This window comes from Malurus melanocephalus, unplaced genomic scaffold (genome assembly GCF_030028575.1).
Source record: "Malurus melanocephalus ecotype Western Australia unplaced genomic scaffold, MMel_1.1 scaffold_827, whole genome shotgun sequence".
In the NCBI taxonomy this organism is placed as follows: domain Eukaryota; kingdom Metazoa; phylum Chordata; class Aves; order Passeriformes; family Maluridae; genus Malurus; species Malurus melanocephalus.
This window is the reverse complement of record NW_026624059.1, coordinates 121,987-149,829: the sequence shown is the minus strand read 5'-3', so window position 1 is coordinate 149,829 and position 27,843 is coordinate 121,987. Positions and strand designations below refer to the sequence as shown.

Here is a 27,843-nt window from a genome sequence, read left to right as displayed (position 1 = left end):
CCCACCTCCGCCAGCAGGACACGGAAAGGGCTCGGCACCCCGCTTTCCAGGCAAACCCATCCCCCGGGCGAGGGCAGAGAGGAGGCACAGGCTAAGGGCAAGGTGAGAAACTCTGGAAAGTTTTTGTTTATTTCACGTCAGAGAACACTCTGTACAAATATCACAGGCAATTTTTTTCCCTTGCCAAAAAAAAAAAAAAAAAGTATAAAAATAATCTTTATATATGAATCAAAAGTTCATTTGCAACTGTAAATTTTTCTCTAGGTATCCTTTTCGGGACGTCGTCTAAACTGGTGGCAGACATGAACACTGGGAAGGAGGGCGAGGGCCAGGCAGTACACGAAGAGCTTGAGCTACACCAAAGCCACGGAGTCTTGCTAACACGCAGGACCAAGGGATTCCRGTCAGCTTCTACGTGGAGGGGCAAAGATTCAGGGAATGGCTGCATGCAGGCTGAAGTTCACCCCCCAGAGGGGTCTCATACTGTTGTCTTGCCAGCAGCAGCTAMCTGCTGCCAAACTAGAGTGCCCCAATGCTCCTCCCGAGTTCTTCATGCTTTTCCCARCGAAGCTGCCAGTGCTTTGTTACTGCAGAAAGGAACAGTCCTTGTGGAGGAGTCCCATGCAGAACAGGATGGCCCGAGGAGCCACCCCAGAGACACAGGTTCCAAGCACAATCTCTTCTCACCTCTGCAGGCTCTYCAGACTGTACATCCCTTAGTGCTGGTGCTGCAGATGGCTGTGTGGATTACGGGCAGTAAGCAGTTATGCAGAGAAATTAAGTCTCAGSTGTTTAAGTGGATGGCTGGAAGCTCCCTCTCTGCAGCAGCCATCCGTGGCCTGGACTGGCTCTCTCTTCAGCAGTTTGCAAAGCAAGAAAGGCAGGACAGCTGCTTCTACCGTGGTGGCAGGAAGATGTGCAAAACTAAAGACACTCAAATTCAGGATCTGACCAAAACACAGAGTTGGGGGCTTGCAAAATACAACACAAATCCATCAGGGCATTTTTACTCCAACTAAACTGCACAAGGTCCAAGCCTGGTACCAGCTGATGATTCTAAAGAGCCCAACAACAGACATTCCGTTACAAAGCAATGAACAACTTGTGGAAAAATGATGCAGACAAAGCACTGCAGTAGGTAAAGACCTGCCACAGGATCAGGAACTGGGAGAATGAGTATGGGCACTAGGGGAGCAAATTCAAATATACAGAAAACCTGATCCTGAGAGAAAAAAGGGGTTAAAAAAGCTCACTATTTTGACACCACCTACATAACCTGTCACAGCAAAATACTACTGAATTGTTACTGCTTGGTTGCCTTCCAGACACTGAAGATTCAAGTGCAATGGCTGGAAAAAATGGTTGTTTGCAAATATGAACAGGCTCTGATGTCCCTGGAGTACCTTACAGGCACCAGGTRGAGCAATCTTATGCTTTAAAATATCTCTTCAGTCAGGCAAAAGCAAAAATTAAAAACTAAACCATACTGGCACCTCTGCTTTAGCCCTGTAGAAACAGCACAGCTGCTGGACAAGGAGCCGGTGCCCCCAGGGTTGTGCATCAGCAGAYTGGTGAAAGCAGATCCAACATTGCTGCTGATGCACAAACAGGGAARGGCTCAGTGCTCCTGGGTCCTACAAGGAGCAGTCAGCTCCCAAATCCCACTAGGAGGCACAGCTGGCTAAAAAGTGCTTTTTTTCTAAAACATACTAGCTTGCTCTGAAGTCACTGAAAGAAAYAGACACTTTGGTGCCATTCATTTTTTTCCTCTCAGTGCCTTTCAGAAATAAAACTACCCCAATCGGAACCAWTAACACAGAGAAACCTCTAAACTAAAAACCTCTGAGCTTGTGAACTGACCACGATATTGGAGCTCCTTGTAGCAGCTGGTACCTAGGAGGTGCAAAGTGCCTCTGGGAGTGCAGGAGAAACCAAGGCATGCAGATTGGAGGAAGCTCAGAGAGGCAGGCGGGCAAACTCTGCAGGTGAACTGGGAACACTCAAAACACAGACCCTTTGAAGTGAGGCCCAGGATCCAGTGGAGATGCGGGGGAAAAGCTGCACGTGTATCTTGTACGTGCCCTAGAGGAAGAAGCAAACTATGGGGAGGCTCCCAGCCTGCAAGTCCACGTCGCTTGGTTCTGAGTCCATTTGAGAGCATCTCTGAATTACTTGGCCATCRGGCTCTAGCACAAAAGGAATCCAAAAATAGACACTTTCCAAAGAGTTATAAAACAGTCCGTGTTTGCAGGGCTCACAACCACACTAAGAAGTCAGAGGTTGAGGACAGGCACGTCAAAGAGGTCACAGACGCCTTCGCTCTCATCCAGGTTATAGATGTAGTCGTGATCTCCAGGTGGAGGGGAGAGGCGGAGCAAGGGAGCAAACACTGGGRAAAGAGAAGCCCAGGGTTGGTTACAAAACTCAGCACTCCCACCCCAGCTGAGAGCTGCCAATGGCACTGAGCAGCGCAGCCACCTSACAGGAACAGTCTTTGAGGTTGCTTCAATCAGCCTCGCAGAACTGAAGAGACTCCTGGCTCTCACACCTCTCTCAGGGACTGGCAGGACAGCGAGAACAGAGTCTGTGTCCAGAGCCCAGAAAACACAGGGGCGAGTCTGCAGTCACAAGGCTGCCAGCTGGGTAAAGCTTCCTCCCAGGAAGGCCACACCATGACAGGAGACTCTGAGACTCACCTTCAGATGACATCAGCTCTTCCAGCAGCTCAGAGTTCACACATTCTGGGGAAGAGACAAGCATGGTAGCAAAATACTCTGCTCTCCTGGTCTGTTCCTGAGTAGTTCCCCACTTTCTCCACCCTTGTTATCCCTTCTCTGGCTAAGGCACAGCATGTGCAGCAGGCAGTGAAAGGAAGCTTGTGCTTAAAAGAGATAAAACCACGTAGTAAAAGTAATTCCAGCACAAAACACTATGGGAGAAYTCCAGCTCCTGTGGCTTAAACTGCACAGCCTTAAAGCAGCTGCCAGTGCCAAGGCAACATTACTGGGATCACACAGGGATGAGAGGCTGCATGGAAYGTGCTGCAAGGACCATTCCTCTGAGCTCTGTAGTGCTGTTTTTTCCAGTCCTGAGTTTTGCCACTGTAGCTGTTGACTCTGTTTTGTCCTTTGCTCCTGGATCTTTCATCTTCCCTCTCCAAACTGGGAAAAATACTCCATAAAACCACATACTTTACTGTAGACAGCAAACATCTTTACAACAGTGTCCACACAGTGACACAGTAGAGTTACTCTGGGTGAGTTAGATCTTCTACATGGCTGGGGCTTTGCTGTGGTTTGTGTCTCTCACTGTGAACTCACTCTCCAGCTGTACTTAAACATCATCAAAACTTCATCCACTATCTGCAGCAGAGGTGCTGGGCAAGGAGGAAGGATGTTCTCCAGGCTGACTGTGGAGCCCAGGGTTCAGAGCACACAGATTGGAGACTCACAYGTGTCTGTGTTTGGGTCTGTGGGGATTTTTACCCAAAGGCAGCACCTTCACAAAGCATCTGCTAGAGCACAGAACTTGGGACATCATACAACTGTTGTACATCTCCTGTGACCACCACTGAAGTGCTTGGGTGTATTTGGCCCTGTCTGGCTGTGGGGCTACCAAGTATGCCACCAGCAGTGAAGAGAAATAAATGTACTGATAAAAAGTTTCCCAGTTTAGGTTTATGTCAGATCAAATTCCTTCACCTCTTCTGCCCTTAACCCAGAGTCTGTCCCACCATTAGGCGGMAATCCACAAACATTCTTTGGGCAGACTCAGAACTCCAAACACAAGGACCAGCTTTAATCCCCCTCCTGTATTGCTCCAAAATTACCAGCTCCTCCACCAMCACCACTGAGAAGTATTTTGAAGAGAGAAAAGTATCTCCCCAGATTATTTRCTCGATTAGCCTTGGGCAGCTAAAGCTGAAGCAAGACTTAACAGGGAATTTTCTTTTCCATAGTACTGACAAACTGAAGGAGGAGCATGGGAAGGCCAAGCACAGGTTAGCATCAACATGGGAACAGGAAAGCCCTCACTGGTGCACTGCAGGGAAAGATCTAACAGAGGGTGCTGGAAACATGGAGACAGAAAAATACATAAAGAAACCAGTAACTCTGAGAGTGCTGAACTACAAGTAGAGGGCCAGCAGCCACCAATGACCACAAGCGCCTTACAAAACCACATCCACAAAATAATCCAAGAGGGAGCGAATCAAACAAACTGTCCCTTTTCTGTGGGTAGATGGGCACAGAATAAAGCTGTGGTCAGGGAAGGAACATACCTCTCATTGGATCAAACATCTCTGACAGCTCTTTGGGAAGTTCCAGTACTGCAAATACAACAAACCAGATGGTTTGGATCATTACATGAAGAGTCTGAAATGCTTTACAGCAGAATCACCCACAAACCTACTGTGATCCTTACACACCCAAATCATCCAGAAATTCTGCTCCCACACTCTGTCAGATATTTCTGCTGCAATGACAAGCAACAAAACACTTAAGGTCCACTACTTTAAAATAAATTTGTAGGAGGCCTGGGACATAACATGTTATCACAGTCAGCAGCTGTGTCTGCAAACCTCACTGGGTACACTGCCTCGATTACCTCGTGCAGGATGAGGACATGCCTTTGGAGAGGCACAGTGATAAGCTATATGCACATCCAAGGCCTAATCCACAACCAGGATGACTCCAGACAGACAGCACATGCTTCTCTGAAATGTGCCAGCAGCAGAAGTGAAAAAAGCACCGTGTGAGCTGCGTTCAAGTAAGATTTCCTCTTCTAACCACAACTTCCTAACCTTGAGTGTTTCTGCAAGGAAGTTKGGCTTCAAAATATTCCAGCACTGTGGCTTACCTAGAGGATGCTTTCCTCTCCTTAAGCCAGCCTGTCATTTCCTGGCATAAAGCTCCAGTGTTCCTTTTTTAAAGTACATCACGGAGCTCCCCAAATATACACTGCAAGATCACTAAGAACACAAGATCATTAAAGACAGATGAAGTATTCCTGAATAAAGGAGGAAAATGAAGACAAGAGCTTTCCTAATACATGAAAGCTCCCCCTGAGTTATAAAGGTGCTCTCAGTGGTGGCTGAAAATCCTACAGCTTCCTGCAGTCTCAACAATAGGACCTTGCTCTACAGAAAGGATTGAAAGGGGATAACTCTACAGCAGAGACATGTGTCATGCAGGTGTCCCTTGCAGATTTTCTAGTACTGATGYCACAAAAAGCAGCAGGACACTAGACAAGAAACAGTCACCCCAGGTTTCCTGGCACCCTCACAGGGAAATGCCCTCTCATCCTTTGCAGACCCTGGCTGACAGCAAAGGCAGAATGGAGTTCAGCTCCTTCCTCCAGGCCCAGCAGCCTTTCCCTCACTCCCAGCAGCAGGATTTTGGAGCAACACACGAAACAAGGAGCATACTCACTTCCTGTGGAGTCGGGCTTGATGGGCTCAAAGGAGGTAGAGGTGCTGGGCAGGACAGAGCTGCTGTCCAGAGAGGCTGAGGACTGTAGCAGCTGAGCGTCCAACGCCGCTGGCTGGCCCTCAAAGTCACCACTGCCCTTGGACTCTGCTGCCGGGACATCACACTCTGGAAACAGCCACAGACACACCCAGGAATGTCATCTCCCACCAGCCCCGAGACAGCTGCAGCACAGACTGAGCCCTCACTGGCAGTGCTGGCCAGGCACARGCAGCTGCACAGGGAGAAGCTTTCCTGCTTTCCTCCAGGTCCATATTTGGACATATTTTCTGCTAATCAATGAAYGTGCATGACCAGCTTCTCCCCTACAGGTGGTCCTGTAGGCTGGCAGTACCCACTGAAGTCAAGTGCCTGATCTCCCTGAGCACAGCCAATCCCACTAACCAAAGTCAAAGGAAGTGCAGCAGCTCCTTTGCCAGGAGCTCCCAGTGCCGCACATCTGGCAATGCCAGCCCCAACAAGGCCAAGGAATGTACCCTCCTCTGGCAGCCACCAGCCTGTTTCTGTCTCCTCTAGCTCCCTCTCACCTGTGCCTGAATTTTTCTGTGTGGGAGGGCCATGGTCCTGAGTGCTGGTGGGTGTTGGTGTGGAGGGCTGGGTGCTGCCAGGAACAGAGGCCTCCTGGAATTGGGCAAGTGGTGGGATTTGTGGTTTCGAGGGTGCAGCTGCCTGGCACTGAATGAGGTCTTCAGGGGGAGGGACAGGGAGTACAACAGGAGGAGAACTCCAAGTATCTTTGTTTACTAGGAGAACATCAATGGGACCACTTGTGCTCTTCAGGTGGATCTGRTATTTCTTCTGTCCATTTAGGCCCTGGGAAGTCAAAAGCAAAACACAGACATACATTAAAACCAGTTTYCAAWTARCACATCSATTTCCCACAGGCAAAACGTACACRTACACACAMMCAGAGCCCCTTCACTCTGCCCATGYATTTATYRCTCACCTCAGGGATGGGAACCTCCAAACGTGTGCCCGATGGGGCTCGAATCACAAGGAGGGTGTCTCCTGTGAAAACAGAACCAGTCAGGGCTCCTGGGCACAAGTTGTTGCGATGTTAATTAAGCCTGATGAAGAACCCCTCCTCRACCCCCACGCCCTCTCCCCATCTCCTGGCAGTCCTCCATGGAAGGAAGATATCTACACCCCGAGCACATCACACAGCCCCTAATGTGCCAACGGCCCAGGGCACAAAAAACCTGCAAAGCTTCTCCCAGTGCAACCCTGAAGTTTTTCAGCAGTGTCCTTATCAAGACTAATCTCTTTTCCCCGAAGAACTGGCTTAAATTCACTCTTAACAACATCTGAACCCTAAYGGAAGTATCCTTCATTCTGCTGTCACAAGCTTTTAGATGTGAATTAGAAACAAAAGAGCTGCACTGCCAGCTGAGAGATGGCATTAAACCAGGCTCAGASCCAGGCTGCCAACCTCGGGCTGGTGTACCAATACCTGAAACCAACACTCCCCAGTCTCTACTGGCAAAAGCTGCCTGGTGTTAGTTGTACTGGATCCTCCACAGAGCACAGCACATGTGGGGCTGGAAGCCAGGCTAACAGCATCCTTCCTTTCCAAGTTCTGCAGCTCCTTAAGACCTGCACCCTAATAACTCAACAGTCACAGGCGAGCAGCTCCCAGCCCATATCTGGGTTTAGAGAATCATGAACAGAGAAATACCAGAGCTGTGAATATCTGACATATTTAGATCAAGCAGCTTGCAGCTTTCACTTTGAATGTTTAAGCTTTAGTGTGGTTAATATTCACAGTTCCCAGTATTCTGCATTAAGCTTCACTCRGTAATTAACACAGAAAATCCCCAGAGTGATGAGACAGAGTGGACAGCAGAAAAGCATATCCCTTAATTTCARGCAGGCAATCAAAGGTCAGATCAGCAAAAGGTAAAGGGATTAAAAATAACAAGGGATTTGTCAATTGGATGAGACTTGTTTAACAAAGCTGTACTTAAGAAAACCGTAAAAGACATTAAAAATGCGTAATAAAGCTCAAAGACGCCAGCTCAAGGTTTAAGAYCTGTTAGTCAAAGACAGGTGCTGCCTTTGTATCTCCTTTGACWGATGTGTCCCAAATACTTTTACAAAACATCACAGAGTTTCCACTTCCTTTTTGAATCTGCAAGTGCAAAATGCAYCACAGCAGCAGATGGGAAAATTATGTTTCCCAGTCACTAAAACCTGACATATTCTTATTTGTCTTTTTCCTTTTTTTAATTAATCCCTATTTGACAAGAGTCCAAGTGTGGAAATCTTGGAGAAAGTAAGTTCAATAGCAGTCAGTTAGAAAAACCAGGAGCTGAAATTCAGCCTGCACCACACTTCAAGAACTATGAGGTCTAACAAAGAATCTGTGTAAGGGTCAGGTGTTCAGGAGAGGAAAAAGAGTCATGTAAGGCACATTCACGCAGGAAAACTGGACAGGTGATGGAAAACAATAGATGAAGCCTACATACTGGAGGGAACTGACACCTGCCCTCAGTAAAATCTAATCTCTGCATGTTTTGGTGAGGTCTGACCTCAAACCGGTTTACAAAAACCAGGTGCAATGAAATGCAAAACACTCAACCAGCCAAGCAATGAGCTGTCTGCTGGTCTCCAGTAAACTCTTCCAGACTGTTACGAGTGATCTGGCCCCCAGCACTGTCAAACTGAAAACACAATCTCTGCCCCAAAAAGGTGCAGCTTCAACCAGAAGAAACTGTAAAGCCAAAGGGGTGGCAATGCAGCCGTTACACCAGCAGGAACCTGAGYGGTGTGAAGGCTGATGAGCAAGGAAAGCAAATGGCAGCAATGACAAACAGGAGCTGGTGAAGTACAAGGTGAGAAAAGTGCTTGGAGGAGACACTGAGAGCCAGACAAGAGGGAGATTACACATGGCTGAGGGCAGCCTGGATAAAMAGCTTCAATCTCTGCAGCAAGCAAGCAGATGCAGGCTGCCAGGTGAGCAGAGGTCAGGCACCCACCGAAGCAGAAAGGAGCTGCGAGTCCACACTGCTACAGCTGGGAAGAGCAGTTTATGTGCTGAGGCTGCCCCACTCCATGCTGCCCACCAGGCATTAATCTGGTTTTACATCATTAAAATTGGCAACAGAATGCGGGCCTTTTGACAGGCTCTCCCAAACTTTAGGAATGCAGCACACAAGGGAGTGAGGGCAGAGCAAGTGGTATATTCCCTTCTGTCCTCCTCTTCACTGTCTCCCTCCTGCACTGTTGTTGACAGGGGGAATGCTGTAGCTGAGGGATCACCTTTTATACTATTTCCCTGCTTTCACTACTGTGGGATAAAATTTGCTTCCTTTCATTAGAACACTGCCCACCCAAACCCTTAAAATTAASGGCTTCTAACATAATACACACACACCCACACAGTGACACCCAGCCAGAAGACTTCCTTAGGAGCAGCACCTCTATTCYTTAAACAAGTAAAAGATAATGCCTATCCCCTCTGATGGTGACAAGAAAGCTACAACTCATTGGCACACAAACCCAGGATGGCATCAGAGCTGACATTACATTTCACTTGATGATGCTGGGCAGCTCATGGTCTGCTGCCCACCGTTTCTTGGAAAAAAGGAGAGCAGCTGGGACAGTCTGACAGGACTGCAGCATCACATCTTTACAAYTGAGCACCGCTTCCTCACCTGTGAAGCACTTGCAGATATCTTCATGTGTCACATAAGCTAATGTTCCCAAGGTTAAGGAGAAAGGCTGCAGCTTCCTGCACAGACAGAGAACTCAAACGGCACCTGGTGCTTCCTTCCTGAGCACAAGGAACACCATTCCCRGAAGGCTCTCCATGCCACACTCTGAAGTGGTCTGCAGGTGAGGTCTTTAAGCTCTGCCCTCATCAGAGCTGACATCCTGAGATAGTTAAGCCACAAGAAAAGCTCTGCACTCAACAAAGCGGCACCTGTGACTCAGAAAGAAGCACTTTTCTCACAGTGGTAAACATTACTGTGTTTTTTACTTCCAAAAACCAGAGAAGCTGGCTGCAGAGAAAAGCAGTTTCCCAGGCTGGACAGTTACCCTAATTTCAAGGCCAGGTGCTGCCTTTTGACCGTTTWGATGCAGCTTCTCCAGCAGCAACAGGCCAGCACCCACCCAGCCCTCATGTCTCTGCTTCCCAGCCCAGCAAATGAACACACAGGCAGAGCCATCAGTTCACACAAAGGATATCGACTGTTCTGCATGTCTTCTGTAACATTCTTGATGCTCTGCTGAACCCACATCTTCTGCTGCTCCAGCTCCTGTTCCCGTTGCTCCAGGTCCTCTATGTCTGCCTTCAGCTCAATCAATTTGTGAGCTATTTCACGKGTGTTGCAGCCAGGACCCACCCCCCTGGGCAAAGCAAAAAGTGGTGAGATCCATCAGCCTCTGGATGCATCCAAACTAACCCCAACCTCTCAGAGACGCTGCCAGCCTCTTATTCCCACCCCTGTCACACATGAAGGCCAGATTGCCTGAAAAGCCTTGCTCTAGATCCCCACCTCCCAGTACAGCAATGTTTGGTACATCTTTTATTTCCCCCAGTCTAGCAGGCCTCTTCCCCATCTCCAGTGCGATAACAGGTATATTTTCTAGCCCAAGGCAGTGCAAATATTTTGTCTGTACCAAAATAACAGCTCTGCTGTAAGAGAGGCACCGTATGTACTTCAGCTTTCCTCTGTCTTCCACACTGGGGGAAGCACAAGCACGGACCMCTGAGGAACCTCCCTCTGCACAGGGCATTTTAACCCCACTGTCACTTAAACTTGCACTAGAAAGAAACKGAATGATTTACAGTCTCTGCCACTCACTTCCACTGGATACTGTTCTTGGACTTCTTCTCGATCAACCCGATGCCTTCCAGGACATTTGTGATATCGTAGATCCGTCGCTTCTGTCGCACAGCCAAGGTATCCGCAGCCTGCAAAAAGGTTAGGAYACTTAACTCCAAACTCTCAGTCATGTTTAGCTCCTTTCTGCCTGCCACATTAACTCCGGGCCAAGTACTTTGCTCCCCATGTCCTACCTCCCCCATTCCAGTGCTTCAAGTTACACAGCCATGTTCTCARTCTCATATGACCACAAGAAGTCACTCATTCTTCTTTTTGTTTTACTCCTTAGCCTCCCCACTAAACACAAATCAAATTCCAGCCATSCTGCTCACAGGGGATCCCAAAATCACCATTCTCCAGCAGCAAAGCAGTGCTAGAAAAGAGTAGTTCAGCAGTCTAAAAATTCAGTGCTCCCTCGGGGTAAAAGAGTTAGAGAAGGGAAGGAGAATGCTGAGAGCTGTCTTTCCAACACTTTAGTGAAGGTGACATTTAAAAGGTCTTTTCTAAAGCTGGTCTAATGCCACTTGACAAAGAATCAACACCTTTTCAAGAGATTGCTCTGTTTGAAAGACACGATGCCAGGTGCAGAGTAAACATGAGCAACCCTGGGGCTTCCCTGCCTTGCTCCCATGGCTCTTCTCCCCTCTGCTTTCAGCACTCAAGGAATAGCACCGTTTCCACAACCACATGGCAACCTGGCACCAGCAAGAGTTAATATGCACAGCCAAGACCAACAATGTCAGTGGCAGTGCAGGCAGAGTGGRTCAGCACAGGAACCATGTCCCTGTCACCCACCAGTGACAGGCCAGGACTCTGGAAACCCTACACCMCACAACTACACAAATCACACTGACCAACATGAATCCACTTAACGGACATTGGAAGCAGGAAGATATTGCCAAATCCAAAGAGACAACAACTTGGCACAGGCATGGAGCCAGGAAACTCCTCCAGCCCTATTGGAGCTTTCTGGCACTTGGCTGCTGCCTGCAAAGGGTCAGAGCACACTCACACAAGTGYCCACATAAGAGATGCTTATATAAACCACAGCAAAGGAACTTCCCCTATACAAAAGGCCTGGGATTAAGACACAGATTAAGGTACATGGCACAGAATTACTTCCTCTAGGCGAAGACCTTAAAAATGCAGAAGCAAGATAAACTCACAGAGCACTTCACTGCCTAAAGGCATCGGGGAAAACCTCTGGCAGGTGACTCTAAGCATGCTCCCCCTCCTGGTGTGTACCGTGAGAGCTAAGTGCTGTATGAGCAGTTTCTATAGGTATGTGTTCCTATAGACGTCTGAGGCTTTGCAGGGCCGGTGATCAAGTGCAGGGCAAGAACACAGAAGAGAACAAGGGGGTCAAACGGGTTTGCAACTAAAATAACGAACACCTGCAATGTATGGCAAGGTCGTGGGGAAAGAAGAGTGCCTGGGACAGCACTGGGGTGGAGAGTAGAGCTGGGAAGGAAGAGCAGGAGGGCGTGTGAGGGCGGCCGTGCAGAGCCCTCCGAGCACGGCCGGCAGCTCTGCCGCACCCCAGGGACCCCGCTTTCCCTGTACCTACAAACAGAGGATCAATAGGGCTGGAACAGCTCTCCAGGATCATCCATCCCAACCAYTAAACCCATGTCCCTAAGCATCACGTCCACACGCCTTTTGAACAGTTCCAGGGACGGTGAYTCCACCGCTGCACCGGGCAGCCCGTTCCACCAGTGCCTGACCACTCTTTCCRYGAAAAAATCTTTCCCGGTACCCAGTCTAAACCACCTGCTGCACCGGGCGCTGCCGTGTGCCCGTTCTCCCCTTCCAAACCTTCTCCAGCCGCCGGCGGACCGGTCCCACCGGAGCCCCGCTCCCTCCGAGCCCAYCCCCGGGGCGGCGGAGCCCTCGCCCCCCGCCAGCTGCCCCCGCACCAGCTTGAGGTCGAGCACGCCGTCCTTGGCCTCCTGCAGCAGCGACACGAACTTGGTGGTCAGCAGCCCCAGGCTCTTCTCGTGCCGGCTGGGCGCTCCCGCAGCCCCGCTGCCACCCCCGGGGGGCTGCGCCCCGCACTCCGCCATCTGCCCRCCGCCGCCGCCGGCTCCGGGGCCGCGCATCCGCTTCCGGGCCGCGGGGCTCCCCGGGAACCTCCGGGGCGGGGACGGCGATGGGGCGGGGACGGGGGACTCCCCCCCACCGCCTCCCGCGGGTGGGTGTCGGTCCGCCTTGCTCCGGGCGTCCCCTTTGCCCGTCGGTTTGGGGGTCCCCCGGGTAAAGCCGGGGGTGCGTCCATCCCCTCACCGTCCTGCGATGCCAGAGTCAAACCCCGCCCTGTGGTACCAAAGACAAACCGTAGCCCCGTGTCCAGCTCGCAGCGCCCGGGTGACGGGCTCGCTGCTGGTCCAGCACACCCGGTGCGGGGGGAATCCTCCGGTTGTGCCCGGGGGAAGGCGATTTGTGGCAGGGGCACATCGCCAGGTCCATCCGCAGCCGTGGAGGGTCCAACCCCGCGCTCTCACCTTCGGGTCAGGCTGGCACAGCGCAYCCCGTCCCAGTTGATGCTCTCGGCTGGGCTCACACTATGGATGGGCTGGGTCTGACACCCCGCTGTCCTCCCCGGGTGGAGCCCGGGTGCGAGGGGTCAGCGCTGCGGGCACGGACAGGGCTGAGTGTCCGGAGAACGGGGGGTGCTGGTGAGGGCAGTCAGGGTGTGATCTCCAGGACGAGAGGAAATACCCTCACGTTGAGTCAGGAGAGGGTTAGATTGGAKATTAAGGGAAATTTCCTTATGAAGAGGGTGGTCAGGCACCGGAAAATGTTGCCCAGGGCAGTGGTGAAGTCACCATCCCTGGAAGTRTTCSAAAGGCGTGTGKATGTGTCACTTAGGAACGTGGTTTAGTGGTGGGCTTGGCAGTGCTGGGTTAACGGCTGGTACTCGATGATMTTAGAGGGCTTTTCCGATCTAAACGATCCAATGATTCTGTGATTTTTACTCCCAAGACCCGCGGCTGTCGCGGTGCCTTCCCGTGTCCCCCCTCCCCTCCGCCCCCCGTTCCTGACGTCCTGAGCGCGGCTGCGGGAACACAATGAGGCCCTGAGGAGCGCGGCTGCTCCGGCTGAGGAAACGGCAGCCGGCTTCCTCCGCAGCCCTGCCCTGGCCCCGCAGCTCCGCACAGCCTGGACACCATGGGCATGTCAGCGGAGGACGAGCGCGCCRCCAGCCCCAGAGGTAACGGGGATGWTGCGCGCCGGGAGCCGGCGAGATGGGCAGGGAAGGGATGCTGCTGCTCGCAGCACATTTCGGGGATTGCCCTGCCCTTTGCCTCACCACCCCCTCCACCYTCTGGACCTTTTCTCTGTGCCGGGGCTGGTGCCTTGTGTCCTTGCAGGGTGGAAGMCTGGCTGTGCTTCCTGATGGTGATATCTGCGCCGGGGCAGTGCTGCTCGTGGCACATCTTATCCTCAAACTGCTGTCCTCCTCCCTAGCCCCCTGGCTCCCGAGGCTGCCAGTGGCTCCCCAGCAGAGCAGGAGCCTGGCTTGGCACTGGGTGACATCCCCGCGGGGCTGCAGGGAGTGGCTGGGGATGGGGTGGGGGATTGATGGAACCCGGCACCGGGGAGCGGGACTGGTGTGTGATAACTGCGCTGGTTCTCAGCCCTCCACTGCGGCCGGGAGCTCTTTGGCAGGGCGTCAGACCTTGTGCCAAGGGGGACACAGCTGCATGGGTGCTTTGGGGACACCAGGAGCCTCCCATTTTCACCTTAGCCTGGCTCTCCTGCCATCTCCCCATCCCTCCTGCTGACTCACTGCTGGAGTGTCAACCCTGCTGACACCCTCAGACAACCCAGCAYTGTGTTTGGGGGAGCAGTGGGGATGTGTGCTCAGTCTGGGGGCAATCTGAGTTGGCAGGCTGAGTCAGCTCTCCGGGACAACCTTCTTGATTCTACAGCCACTGTGACAACCCTGGGCTATGGTGGTGGCATCCTGGGGAGCCCTTCCAGAAGGACCCTCTTGGTGCCATGCTGCCCAGCTTTCCACGTCTGTGCGTGCTTGGAAGTCCAGTGGCAGCCAGCTTCCTGCCTCTGGCCTCAGGGGCCCTTCCTGCCCCACTTCGTTGTGCTCACTGACCCCTGGCTTCATCCCCAGACGAGGAGTGGCCGGAAGCAGAGAAGGCTGAGAAGCTGGCGAGAGGAGCCGCTCTGAAATGGGCTTCAGGGGTGTTTTATCGCCCCGAGAAACTGGAGGGGCTYGGGCATTACCGGAGACGAGAGACGCAGAGGAACAGCTCCATCCAGTCCCGGCTGAAGGTGGGTGTTTGCCACAGTCTGCCCCACGGACACCCTCAGCCACACCCCCTCCTCAGGCAGGGATCCCAGCCACAGTCCCCTCTTGTGCGATGAATCCTTTTTTGGCAAAATCTTTTCCTTTGGCTTGTGCTTGGTGGGCAAAGTGCAATTATTGGGGGAAAAGATTGGGCTAATGCCCCCTTCACCCTCTGCCTTACCCCCAGGCAGTGCCTGAAGTGTTAAAAGGAGTTTTCTGAGCCTCCAACTACCCTTAAAAATAAAACACCAAGGGGGTTCAGCACATTCCATGTGCAGGACTCAGCGCAGCYCCCATCACTGCCCTGTCCCAGCACCACAGGCTGCCCTTCCCCAGGGCTGGGGGGAGGCACAGAGCTCCAACCTGCCCCTGCCTGTGAGTGTGCACAGGGGAAACTCCATCCCTGCACATTTGTAAGGGCTGTCCCAGTCCTCCTGCACACTTCCCTCCTCCTCTATTGCTGATGCAAGGAATTATTGATCTCAGGACCAAATCAGTCAAAGCACCACAAGTTTCTCCTGATTATTTTAGWGATGGTTTCTCCTACCCTGACTCTGGGTGAATTGTCCAGGAGGCCCCAGTGAAAGCAACTTGGTCATGGTGATTCTTGGCACCAGGAGCAGGGAGTTAAATGAGTAGAGATGTGGCAGTGCCACTGCGGGGCTGGAACCGAGGGAAATCGATTTGGGAGGAGGGTGTGGGGGCACATGGGGGCCCTGTGACCCACTGCTTTTTTTCAGAAACAAAGTAATCTTTTAAAACTAAAGAGGCATCTKATTACTGCTCACCCTGGGAGTTGTGGGGCGGGAAGAGTGCTGGCAACACAGACCTGCAGGGCTGGGGCAAACGGTGTGGAGTCCTCTTGCCTTCTGGAGCTGCTCCACTGCCCCTCCATCCTTTTCTACTCCCCAGTCAACTGTYCAGTCCTACCTGGAGGGGGTAAGTGCGGGGCTGGAGCAGCTGCGGTCGGCGGCCCAGGAGGTGCAGAGCGTGTGCCAGGAGCTGGGGGCTGCGCGGTGGGCCCTGCTGGACAGCGCAGAGCACCTCCAGGGCCTGCAGCAGATGAGGGAGCTGATGGAGGAGCACGTGCAGCTGGCCTCAGTGGTCCAAGTGCTGCCCCAGATCTTCTCRGGTAAGGCACCGGCCCAGTCCTGGTGGATTTGGGCTGGAAGGCACAGGGGGAACTTCAGTCCAATCCTGGGCTCTGTGCAGGGCTGGTGGCAAAGCTTGAGCATCCCTCAGGCTTTGCCAGTTGGGTGGGTGGAGATATCCCTGCTTCCCCAGGGCCTGATCCAACATGGTATTCCCAGAGCCCCAGACCCTTCCCCTCACCATCTCCTTGATAACCTGCATGCATGTCCCTGGTGAAAACCTCCTTCATCCCCACACTCAGTGCTGGCACGTCTCGTCCTTCTCTCACAGTCCACGAGGTTTTTTCCYATACCCTGCAGCTGCTCCATGGGCAGCACCTCTTGGAGGCCCACGTGGAGCTCATGATGGTGGAGCAACTCCGGGATGACATCCTCTCCCAGCTGCACCTCCGCGGGCTCTCCAGTGCCCAGACGGCTGTGCTGTCCTACTTCAGTGGCCTGCAGGAGCTCAATGAGAGCCTGGCCAAGCAGCTGTGGGACATTGTGGGCAGCAGCCTGCGGCTGGTGCGCGAGGACCCCGTTCTCTTTGTCACCGCCGTGAGGATCATCGAGCGGGAGGAGAAAATAGATGACGCTCTGCTGCTGGAGGCCACCTTCCTGCCCCCTGGGCGCCCAAAGGGCTGGAGGCAGAAGTTCTACCAGGTTCTGCAGGACAGCATGACGGGAGCCCGTTTCCGTGCTCCCTGTATGGATGCTGAGGGCCCGGGGCTGGCCAGGCACCTGGCAGCGCTGCAGAAGGACATCGTGTCCGAGCTGCGCGTGGTGAAGGACCTGATGGTGCAGTGTGTCCCGGCACACTACAACATCCTSAGCGTCTGCACTGCCACCTTCCACCAGGCCCTCACCAGCCACCTCCAGGAGATCCTGCGGGAGGACCTGGACAAACAGGGGCTCTTCCTTCTCCTGGAATGGGCGCTCCGTGTGTACCACAGGTCAGCACCAACCCTGGCACCAACCAAGCAGGGAATACTGTGGAGAGCTGGGTCATTCACCAGCACACGGATGGGTTGGGAGAGTGTCTCTGGCTGCCAGGGGATGAGCACCAGGAGGGCAGAGGGACAGGTAGGAAYTCCTGGAAAACAGGCCTTCCCCACCTCTGCCCTCCAGCCCAGAGATGATGGGTCACCCTGACCTCCTCCCAGAAGTGGATGTTTCTGCTCTGGGTCCCTTGATGTCCCCTGAGCTTGTGGATCAGACAGAGAGGAGATACGTGGTGAAAGTCAAGGTGAGTGAGCAGGACGGGGACCCAGTGACTCCCACTGAGCCAAGGATCTGCTCTGACAGCAGCTGCAGACCATGAGCTGGGGATGAGGCCCAGGACTTGCTGCTGTGCTGTGCTGGGTCTCAAGGGAGTCTGTACTTGGCTTCTTGGGCTGCCTGTGGTGCGTGTCCATCCTGCAGGCCAGCGTGTTCGAGTGGATGCAGAGGACCCTGGAGGTGGAGTTCAAGGAGTGGTTCAGGGAAGAGGAACCTGAGACAGACCACCAGGGCTTCTTCCAGTCAGCCCTGCCTGCCATTGTCATGCAGGTATGTCCCCAGGAAGATGGGTACAGATGGGGCACAGCCATGCTAAACCTCCCAAAAATGGTCTGGGCCTGCAGGCTCTCCCTGAGTCACCTCCACTCTCCTCTTGCGCTGCAGATGCTGAACGAGAACATCCAGGTGGCTTCCTTRATCACCGATTCCCTGCAGCAGAAGATCTACAACATGGCCTTGGAGGAGCTGGAGGCATTCCTGGGCCGGTCAGTGAGCCCCTCTCACCTGTGCCCATCCTCACAGACCCTGGGCCCACAGCCAGGCATCCTGGGCTGGTGCTGGAGATCTGCTGTGGGGCACCCAGTGCTCATCCACAGGAGGCTCAGCAGCCTGTCTGCCCAGCGGGCTGCTGGCTCAGCCTTTGGGGAATCAGCTCTCAGCTGCCCCAAATATTTGTCTGCTGAGCCCTGCTCTCCCAAGGGGATCCAGAATGGGTCCCACTGTCCCACCCTACCCAACGACCTCCAGCTTGGTGGAGAGGATCTGAAGGAGCTGAGTGAGCTGGGAGGGTTGTGGGAGGTCCATGTGCCCCCTGGAGCATGCCAGGTCCCCACGGTGGGACACAGGGGGCTCTGCCCACCCGTCACAGTGGCCCTGCTGTGTTGCAGCCTGCGGGAAGCCCTGGTGCAGTATGGGCAGGAGCACCAGCAGGACCGGGCTGTTCCCAAGTACTACATCTCCTACCTGCTGGCCGTGCTCAACAACAACCTGGCTCTCAGGTAACCTGCACCAGCACCTTGTGGCTCTTGTAGCAGCACCCACCCCCATCATCCTTGGGGCCAGTAACTCCACTACACTTCCCAGGCTACTCTGCCCTCTTCTCTCTCCAGCAAYTCCATCTCCTCCCTGCACCCTGACACTGCCTGCAGAGAAATCCCTGCATCCCTCCAGGCTGCTCTAGACAGGATGCAGAAGAAAGCCACCCAGCTGCTGCTGGAGGAGCTGCTGCTGGACCTGCAGGTACTTTTGTCCATAGCACCTGAGGCTGACAGGGCTGCAACAACCCTGAACCCAGCAAGAACAGCCCTACTGCAACACCCCAGGCTCGAGTTTATTCCTGCCCGGGGTCCCTGCCTTGTGCTCTGTRCCCTGCTATCACCCTGCAGACATCTCTGCCAGCCTGTCCCCCAGACCTTGATAAACCACCCGATGTCTGTTGCCAGCCAGCACCACCCCGTATCGCTGGGGCAGATGGCTCATGGCCCCMAAATCACTAACGGACAGAGACCAGGAGCCTCAGCCCCCCCAGGCTGCCTCACGCTCATTCTGGCTGCTTCATGGCAAAAAAAAACAGCTGGAGAGCAGCAAAGTCTGTGTGGAGGATACGAATCCGTGTGCAACTGCCCGAGTCGTTTCCTGCCAGTGTAGTCAAATTTAGGTTTCCTGGAGTCTGGACCAAAAACCTGGAGTAATTAGCGACATTACTATTTAGGGCTTGAATGCCATGAAAACAAAGGAAGAGCCAAAGGGTGAAGAGCTTGCAGGCAGCAGTGGCCCCACCAAAGACAGGGAGTGTATACCTGCAAGCAGGATGACAGGCAAGGACAGCAGGGGGAGAGTAGGAAATCAAAAAACATGTTGTGTCTACAAAAGGGAAGTGGGGAAGACTGGCAAATAAAAATAAAATCACAGCAGGACAGGGCAAAAGCAAGACCATGAGGAGCAGTGCTGCCCACACTTCAGGTGTGCATTGTGACCCAGATAAAGCTCCAAAAGGAGGCTCTCAGGGTGTCAGGAAACAGCCCCAGTGTTTCCATAATTTCCTAACCTAAATCACTCCTCTGTTTTGATGCTGAGCTTTGCTGGCAGCAGGGCCTTGGGGTTTTTGCAAGGCAAAGTGGCCGTGCTGCCAGGCCACAGCTGTGGGTGTTGTGCTGCCCTGGCTGGCAGCTGGGCACTGATGCAGGGCACAGACACAGCTCCTCTGCTCCCCTCAGCCCCTCTGCCTGCAGCTGCCTTCCCGAAAGTGGCTCTCRGGCTCCCAGCTCGTCGGCAGCATGTGTGAGGTGATCGACAAATATGCAAAGGACTTCTCCCGCGTCAGGAAACCCGTGTGCACGGTACCTSCTTGGGATGGCGGCTTCTCTGTGGGACAGGGAGGCTGGGGGCCGTGCTGGGGTGTGGGGTGCTGGAGAGCCCGTGTGCTCTGGAGGATGTTCAGGGATGTTCAGGGCTGCCCCCAAATCCAGCTGTTTTCTCTGTCCCTTCAGTCACGGGGTGTCCCAGCAGGTTGTTCCCATGGCTTGGTGTTGTGTCCAGCCCTTTCTGCCTCTGCCTTTGCCCGGGGAGTTGAGGTCTGACACCCTGACAGTGGCAGCACTAACAACTGTCCCTGTCCAGCTGCTGCTGGCCGAGAGCGAGCTGCTGGTGGCGAGCCAGTACCTGCGGGCACTGCTGCAGAGGAAGATGGTGTGCAAGAGCCGGGAGGAGCGGGGCCAGCTCTGCCACCGCCTGCTGCAGGACGCCACACAGCTCCAGGAGCTCTTCTGTGGGCTGGTGAGAGGGGCCTGGGGGCGGTGGGGAGCCGTGGGAAGGGAGCATCACCTCAGACTCCTGCTCCCCTCCAGCCCACRGCCCACGAGCAAACGGGGCTGGGACACTGGGGTGCTTGTGAGGCCAGTATGGGAGGAACTGGCTGGAYTGGGGACCCAGGGGACCATCACCCTGCACAGCAGCCCCACATGGTGGGTCATACTGAGTGGGAAAGCACCAGCTGCACGGAATCCAGTCCCTGCGTGAGCACCGAGAGCCCAGCTGTGCCTCAGCAGCCGCTGCAGTGACCTCCTCTGGGTCTCACACCTGGCYGCTTTCCCTCCCAGGGCCTGGAGCGGAGCCAGCAGAGCCTGGAGGCTGTTTTTGCCCTGCGGGAGCTGATCTGCCTCAAAGACCCTGCACTGCTCAGTCTGGAGGTGGTGGGCTTCATCACCAAGTACCCTGATGCCAGGTAAGGTACCCTGCAGGAGGGGTTGGTGTGAGTCTGCCCAGGAGTCAGTCTTGGGCTGCACCCTGTGAGGTGACAGCAGAGCAGGCAGAAACCTGAGCCTTTATCCCCTTCTCCCTGAGGTTTCCTTTTCCCTTGCTCCAAATTTGAGGGGCTCTTGAAAAGTCCCAAGGGCAAAGGTGTAAAGAAAAAAGCAGATCTGCTGTGGCTTTCACACATCTGCATTTGGTGGCCACACAAGCTGTGAAAAGCAACAGAACACCAAACTGGAAATGTCAAAACCAAAGATTTTTCACAAGATTTGGGGAGACGGTTTTCAAGAAAATGCTACTTTGCCTGGTGCAAAATACCAGTTTTCCCTGGCCTTGGCTTGGCTTCTCTGGATTGGGGGAGGTTTGCAGGACACGAGCAGTGCCTGGACTCACCCCTGGCTCTCTACCCAGTGATGAGCACATCTCCACCTTGCTGGATATCCGCGGTGACGTCTCCAAGGAAGTGCGGCACGTGGTGCTGGAAATGATGGCTCAGCAYCCCCAGGTCCTGCCTGAGGGCTACCGGCCCATCTTCAGCACCATCCTGGTCCCTGTGCCAGAGCTGCCCTTCTGCCTTCGCAAGGGCAAGTGTGCCTGACCCGTCCCGGCCCTGGTGCCCCGCTGGTCCCAGGCACTCGGTGGCTGTGCGTGGTGACAATGGAGGTGACACGTGGCATCCCCTACACACAGCACCTTGTCCTGTGTTGGGGACAGTCTGAATATAGGCCATCCCCCTCTGGTCTTTCCCTATGAGAAGACTGTCCCCTGCAAGCACCAGTGCTGGGATTACCCGGATTGGGGGAAATTCAACCTGTAGCTAATTTGGTGGCCTGCTGGAACAGTGACTGAGGCCTGGCCCACTGCCTGCAGGAGAAAGAAGAGTTGCAGAGAAAGAAAAGTTGCAGAGTGGACAGGAATCTGCAGCTGGGGCAAATTCATGTCTCCTTGGCACTGCAGGAATGTTTTGGGTTTTTCCAAGCCTCCAGACAGCCCCCTGAGCCGATGTGTCCTGGCCATGGAGGCTGTCACCATTCCAGCTCCAGGCAGACTGGAGCCGTGCTGGGCCCAGGCTGGCAGGAGGGTTTCAGCCATGGGAGCTCCTCTGGGCTCAGCCCCAAGGTTGGGTGTTGCTGCTGCACTGGGCTGGGCCCTGCATGGCCCGTGGGGAGCAGCTGAGCCAGCTGTGGTGGCTCACGGATGCAGAGAAGGGTGCGAGGTGCTCTCCCMAGCCTGGGCAGTGCCCTCAGCCCGATCCCAGCCGGCACCAAGGGTCAGCTCTGAATTCCTGCTGACCTGCCAGACTCCTGGCTCTGGCTCATTTGCCAACATCCAAGACAGGACTGGAGTTGGAGGCTCTCGAGCTGCATGGAGATCGTGGTTGTGCCTGGTGTGTTGTCCTGCTCCAAGGTTCCTCCGTGATGAGCAGCACCACCCTGAGCAGTGCCTCTCCCTCCATCCTCTGCTGCTGCCCAGCCCTTGGCTGTCTCCTCCCAAGTGCCATRTGAAGATCAGGAACAGTTTGTGTCTCTGCCTATGCCCTTGTGCCCAGTCCCTGCAGCRCTCTGGGAGACCTCCATGCTCTGCCATGCTTCCCGCCCTGGGATGGGCCACATCCCRCTGTCCTTGCGTGGTACCACTGCTGGAAATAAAGGCCTGAGCTCTGCACTCGCTCCCCAGTGTCCAGACTCTGCTCTCTGGAGGGTTGGGGTAGGGATCAGGGTATGTGGGTGGCACAGAGAGGGAGRGACCCATCCCGGTGTTCAGCATTGCCCCAGAGCTGGCTCCCTGCACCCTGTGCCAGCCCAGCAGATCACCCAGGACACARGGGATGACACAGACACCACTTACCGTGTCCAGGACAGGGGGCTGGATGTTCCCCAGCCCTGGGGTGAGGGTCAGCTGGCTGCAGTGCTGGGGATGCTCAGTGGAGGGTTCACCATCAGCACCTGCCCACTGTCCTCGCTGGGGCTCATGGTCACAGCTCCCAGCTGCCTGGGAAGGTGCCTGCCCTCCCCACCTGTCCCTGCTGGCTCTAGGGCTTGTTCACCTGCACCAGGGACATGGTTCAAAGGGTGGCCCTGAGCCCTGGGAACATCCAGCTGGGAYCAGGGCTGGTCTAGGCCAGGACTTCATGGCCATGTGGAAAAAACAGCTCTAGTGCCAACAGATCTGAAACAAGTCTGAGCACAGGATGACTTCCCACCCCAGGCACTGGTGTCCATCCCAGCATGTCCAGYCCCACTGCTACCCCAGTTGTGTGCCCACAACCTGCTGTGCCCTCCATCACAGCCCTGTGGTGCTTTCCCCTCTCCAGCTCCACGGGCTGCAGTCAGAACTAACACAACTCCTGACAGCAAAAGYCCAAGTTCCCCAGGTGTCTTTTGACAGTCCYTTCCCACATCCCTGTTTGTGTGTGRCATGGTGTGTGCCAGGCTTGGCCCGTCACTGCTGCCCACAGCTGACACAAGGCCACAGGGGGACCTTGAGCTGGCCAGCTACGAGCCACGTGGCTCCTCGGCTGCTATAAAGCTCAGGATCCCCAGGGGTCCAGCCTATCTCCTGTCAGGATGGCGTTCCTGTGGGTTGTTGCCTGCCTGGCCCTTGCCAGCGCTGTCTCCGGTAAGTGCTGCCCATGGGTGTGGGAAGGTCCTCRGTGCGGCAGGACACTGCAGAGGGTGACACAGAGCCACCCACAGCAGCTCAGGCAGYCCCCAGATAGAGTCCTGAGCTTTTGGGTCACCCTTGTGCCCCTGTGCCTCTCCCGCAGGCTGCGGCGTGCCCGCCATCAGTCCCTCGGTGGTCTACAGCGAGAGGATTGTCAACGGGCAGAACGCTGTGCCCGGCTCATGGCCCTGGCAGGTGTCCCTGCAGGTACAGCACTGTCCCGCTCCCTAAGCACTGGCACGGCCAGCACCAAGGGCACCTCTGCCTGTCCCCAGCTCGGGGGTGCTCAGCCTGCCCAGCCCCAGCTCCTCTTCCCTCTTCCCTCCCCAGACCCGCTCAGGATCCCACTTCTGCGGYGGCTCCCTGATCAACCAGTACTGGGTCGTCACAGCTGCCCACTGCAACTTCAAGTAAGGAGCAATGCCTGGCCAGCCCATGCTGGTGCCACAGGCAGGGGCAGGGGCTCTGAGGGTGCTGGCATCTCTGAGTGCCACTCGGGTCAGCCCCAAAGCTCTGAGCAGCCCAGGGCAGTTGTCCCCATGGTGGCTTCCCTTGGGTTCCTCASTGCCCGCAGTGCTGCTCCCACCCGRGCTGCTGGCTGGACACATCCCYCTGACTCTCTCTTACCTCTGGCAGCCCGAGTGCCCACGTTGTCGTCCTCGGGGAATATAGCCTGGCTTCCAATGCCGAGCCYGTTCAAGTGAAGACCGTGGCCAGGGTGAGCCAGGCGGACGCGGTCCTGGGTTGGGGTCCTGRGTTGGGGCTGCAGCTCCGMGCTGCGGCTGCTCCCGCAGGGCAGGGATGAAGCGCTGCGGTGTTCCTCTCTCTGCAGGCCATCACCAACCCCGGCTGGAACCCCAACACCATGAACAACGACATCACCCTGCTGAGGCTGTCCACTCCCGCCCAGCTGGGATCCAGGGTGTCCCCCATCTGCCTGGCCCCCGCCAACCTGGTTCTGCCCACCAACGCTCAGGCTGTCACCACCGGCTGGGGACGCACCAACCCCAACTGTACGTCAGCTGTGGCTTCAGGGAGGGCTGGGTGTGGCTGCTGTTCTTCCTGGGGGCACCAAGGGTCCAGGGGTGTGACACGTCCTGTTTGTGGATGAGGGGGGAGGTGGGCAATGAAGTAATCCCGAGTGTGTACCAGGGCACACATGGGTGTARGTGTGAGCTCAGGGGGTGTGTGTGTGTAAACCAGGGATGACTGTGCCCTTCCTTGGGGCCGCCTGTGTTAGGTGATCCCGGGGAAGAAGGGGTTTGTAGGCACCGAGGGGGAAGGTGCTTTGCATGGCAGCACCCACAGTTCAGGAACGCCAGCGTCTCCTGTGCACTCTCCAGGAGACCCACTCACACTGAGGTGACCTAATGGTGCTTCTTTCCCCTAGCCCAAGCCTTGGCAACTGTCCTGCAGCAGGTGACYGTGCCCCTGATCTCCCAGAGCCAGTGCATGCAGTACTGGGGYAACCGCATCACCAGCGCCATGCTTTGCGCCGGTGGAGTCGGTGCCAGCTCCTGCCAGGTAAGGAACTGAACTCCTGCTGCACAGTGCGGGTAGAGGAGGAGGAGGAGGAAATGTGGGGTCTTGCACTTACAGAGCCAGATATTCAAGCTGTGTGCAGGGGACCTGGTGTCTGGGGTAGCTGGGACCAGTGTGCAGCATGTGCCAGGAGCACTGAGCAAGGTGTTCTCTGCAGGGTGACTCCGGTGGACCTCTGGTGTACCAGACTGGGAATGGCTGGACCCTGATTGGCATTGTGTCCTGGGGAACCTCCAACTGCAACACCCGCACGCCGGCCATGTACACTCGTGTCAGCCAGTTCCGTAACTGGATCGACGCCGTCGTCGCTCAGGGCTAAAGCTGCTGCCAGCATGATCCCTTACTGGGATTAATAAAGTATCAGCATCTGCTTGTGYCAAATGCTGCCTCTGTCTGACTCCTTTCTTTTCATGATGCAGAGCGGGGTGGAAGGCACATGGAGGAGCCTGGGGCACCCTGTGCTTCTCTCCTGAGCCCCAGTACTTCCAGAGCTGGAGCCTGGTGCCCAGCTGGGACCTAGAGGGAAGTGTGAAAATAGGACAGGATGCTCAGGCAGAGGGGGAGCAGGGCTGGCATGGCTGCTGGGTTAGAGAAACCAGCAAACCTTTTGATGGGCCCTTGGGTACCTCTTGCTGTGACCCAAGAATGTAACAGAGGAGTGAGCAGCTCCTGGCTTTCCMTGCACTTACTGASCATCATTCCCATCCCTGGAAATCAYTGCCTTCCAAMAGCCAGCCTGYGGGTGATYCATGAGGCAGAAGTAAGGACAGCAGAGCCATGGGGTACACAGAGTACATGGACATGTTTTAGCAGACCGAGTACACCAAATAAATAAWTCTGTACACTCTTAACTTGAACATTACAGACTAATTACAATGGGTCCGACCTCATCCGACAGATCAGTCCTTAGAGTAAAGCCAGGACTCAAAAGGTAAGGCAGGGAATGGGACACTTCCCAAGACAGTCCCGTGAGACCGACTGGATAAGACCAGAGTTGCTTCCAAACCATTCCAACCCAGCACCGGAAACTGGGCATCCAAAAATAACATCAAGTGCCGGAAGATCTCCGATCCCAAGGGCTTCCCGGGAGGTGTCTTTCCGCAGTGAAAGGCAACAGGAAAACTCACGGCATCTGGGCGTCCACGTGGGAGCTGCTGGTTTGTGACACACCTCGCTGGGGCCCTGGATCTGCTCCACGAGTGATTCCACATTCAGCAGACAAACAGTGCAACRATCTCTGCAACAGCAGCCAGAGCTYGCCCGTCACACACGAGGGATCTACAGTATCACCAGGCAGCAGGGACAGTGGAGAAGGGACAATTGTCACCAGGGAGAGCTCGCTCTGCCCTCGGCACAATGAGGGCGAAAGGCACCGAGCTCCATGATGCTRTTGCCACCGCACATCCCTGGTGTTCACATTTATTTCTTTGGGGAGTTTCCTGCACAGTAAGGCACAGCTGGCATGCAGGCACCTGCCTCGGAGCACTGCACTCTTAAATSCAGGGTGAAAGAGAAGATTGAGTGGTCAAAAAAAGCACCAAATCCTCCCAAGAGTGGTAAAGGGAACTTGGGGGTGGGTACACATACCGAGTGGTACAGGCACTTTGTGACATTTTCCAGGAGAAAGATGCGTCGGTGAGAGACCTGGGCACAACCACAGTCCCCACAAATTCTAGGGCTCACACTGGTGCCAAAGAAGCCAATGTCTGTGTCGCTTTGCATCATTTAGAAAACCAAATTAGGTCAAACAATTGAGATTTTAATTTACCCCACGTCAGACCCYCCAAAACTTTAATATCATTACTTAAAATGACACGGCCCCACAGGGCCTGATCAGAACTCTGTAACAGCCACACAGTAGCTGCCCTTCGTGGTACAAGACTGAGCTGAGCCTGCACTGCAGGACCTCAAAGGCACCATATGGAAGTTTTTACCTTGCCCCAGGACTCACCACAGCTCCTGCAGAGCCAAGCCCAGAGGTGCTGCCCAGAAGCCAAGTGAACCATCATTCCTATTCCAGTTCGTGCGTTAGATAAGAGTGGAGTCTCTTAGTACTGCAGCCAAACACCCAGGTAGAGAGCAGGACTGAGAAATGGAGCAAAGCCTAAGAAATTGTATAAATTACCAGAACAGAAAATATCTGACCTAAAAGAGGAAAGTACCCAGATTCCAAAGAAGAGTGTGAGGGTTGATCACGTCCAGAACATACACATAAAGCAGCCCTTCACTGCAGTTGGTTTCCACATCACTACCAAAGCCAGCAGGTCTAAGCCCGTTTATTTGGGCTTAAGCTCCTCACAAGGCTCTGGAGCTTTCCTTCACGTACAGCTGCGTGCTTCCAAGAACAACACAGACCAGGAACTGGCAGGAGCATCTGCAATTCAACACAATTGCAGTGTTAAATAGCACTGACTTCTTCAGCATCGAAGGAAGGGTGATTTCTACCCCCATTGGGTTGATGTGTTAAGATATTTAGAAGCCTGAGAAGKAAATCAAACATGGACTGGCAATTGCTCTTTTAGGAAAATACACCATGCACTCAAAAATCTGGATGTGAATCTTTAGACCCCTTAATGCAATTTCTGGAAGACTTTTTCACATTCTTTTCCAATAACCCTCAACAAAAATAATAAAAATGAAAGAATCAACAAGCCACATTTTTTAAAGCTGTAATTCTCTCCCCCAAGAGCACAGCCAAACTCCCAGGACAGAAGGATGGGATCATTTTACACAGTATGCTAAGTTCCAAAAGACAAAAAACCCTAATTCACTTGACTCATTAAAGAGCATCTCACCCAGAAACAGTGGGAAAGCAGTGAGGAGAGGGCTGTGCGGGGACAGGGACACACCACTATTTATTTGCCACTAGGTGTCATTCCAACTCCACTTTCACTGCACAAACCCAAGCAAACAAAAGTATTCAGGGATTTGCACCCCAGCTAATACAAAGACTAGCACATTCAGGACCAGAGGAAGATTTTCAAAAAACACTCCGCAAGCCAAATTAAGAACCACCAATATAAGATTCAAAGAAGGACATAAAAAAAAAACTAAATGAAAGAGGAGAAAAAAAAAACCAAAACATTTCAGAGAGATTTTAGTTTCTAAAATCCCCAAACAAGGCACTCCTGAAAAGTGTAAACTCCTGAGACTTAAGACCAACCGAGCACGGAGYTGCTCCTGTGACATGAAGACAGATGATCAAGGTAATTCACAGTAAAGAGTTTCTTAGAGGACAGATTGAAGGCACCCAGACTATGGCTCAGAATTACAGCACTTTGCCTGTCCCCCTCTGCACCAGACCCAGCTGAAAACGTGTCCAAATTGCAAGGATAAAAGCACCTGAGGAATTGTTC

At 54.2% G+C, this 27,843-nt stretch overlaps 3 protein-coding genes across 6 annotated transcripts; 2 read left to right on the top strand and 1 right to left on the bottom strand.

The window, feature by feature from the left end:
* Nucleotides 1-108: 108 nt before the first annotated feature.
* On the bottom strand, nucleotides 109-12,414 carry E2F4 (E2F transcription factor 4). Of its 4 annotated transcripts, XM_057385448.1 has the most exons (10): nucleotides 12,232-12,414; nucleotides 10,295-10,404; nucleotides 9,675-9,836; nucleotides 9,140-9,183; nucleotides 6,433-6,494; nucleotides 6,014-6,299; nucleotides 5,430-5,594; nucleotides 4,280-4,327; nucleotides 2,697-2,741; nucleotides 109-2,389 (listed from the first exon to the last, which is right to left on the bottom strand). In XM_057385448.1, exons 1-10 carry the CDS (start codon nucleotides 12,412-12,414, stop codon nucleotides 2,274-2,276), a joined length of 1,221 nt encoding a protein of 406 aa, XP_057241431.1. In that variant the 3' UTR covers nucleotides 109-2,273. The 4 variants fall into 4 exon arrangements, with proteins under 4 accessions (XP_057241431.1, XP_057241432.1, XP_057241433.1 ...); XM_057385449.1 differs by lacking the exon at nucleotides 2,697-2,741 and having other exon boundaries at nucleotides 12,232-12,413; XM_057385450.1 differs by lacking the exon at nucleotides 4,280-4,327 and having other exon boundaries at nucleotides 12,232-12,413.
* A 69-nt stretch (nucleotides 12,415-12,483) lies between these two features.
* On the top strand, nucleotides 12,484-21,945 carry EXOC3L1 (exocyst complex component 3 like 1). The gene is made up of 13 exons (XM_057385445.1): nucleotides 12,484-13,526; nucleotides 14,445-14,605; nucleotides 15,534-15,753; nucleotides 16,044-16,704; nucleotides 16,880-16,997; nucleotides 17,174-17,299; nucleotides 17,414-17,514; nucleotides 17,917-18,027; nucleotides 18,139-18,268; nucleotides 19,246-19,368; nucleotides 19,649-19,804; nucleotides 20,128-20,252; nucleotides 20,693-21,945. Exons 1-13 carry the CDS (start codon nucleotides 13,484-13,486, stop codon nucleotides 20,877-20,879), a joined length of 2,262 nt encoding a protein of 753 aa, XP_057241428.1. The 5' UTR covers nucleotides 12,484-13,483; the 3' UTR covers nucleotides 20,880-21,945.
* Nucleotides 21,946-22,755: 810 nt separating this feature from the next.
* CTRL (chymotrypsin like) lies at nucleotides 22,756-24,806 on the top strand. Its single transcript, XM_057385455.1, has 7 exons — nucleotides 22,756-22,900; nucleotides 23,049-23,152; nucleotides 23,276-23,355; nucleotides 23,582-23,663; nucleotides 23,778-23,958; nucleotides 24,336-24,469; nucleotides 24,645-24,806. Exons 1-7 carry the CDS (start codon nucleotides 22,849-22,851, stop codon nucleotides 24,804-24,806), a joined length of 795 nt encoding a protein of 264 aa, XP_057241438.1. The 5' UTR covers nucleotides 22,756-22,848.
* Nucleotides 24,807-27,843: the final 3,037 nt, after the last annotated feature.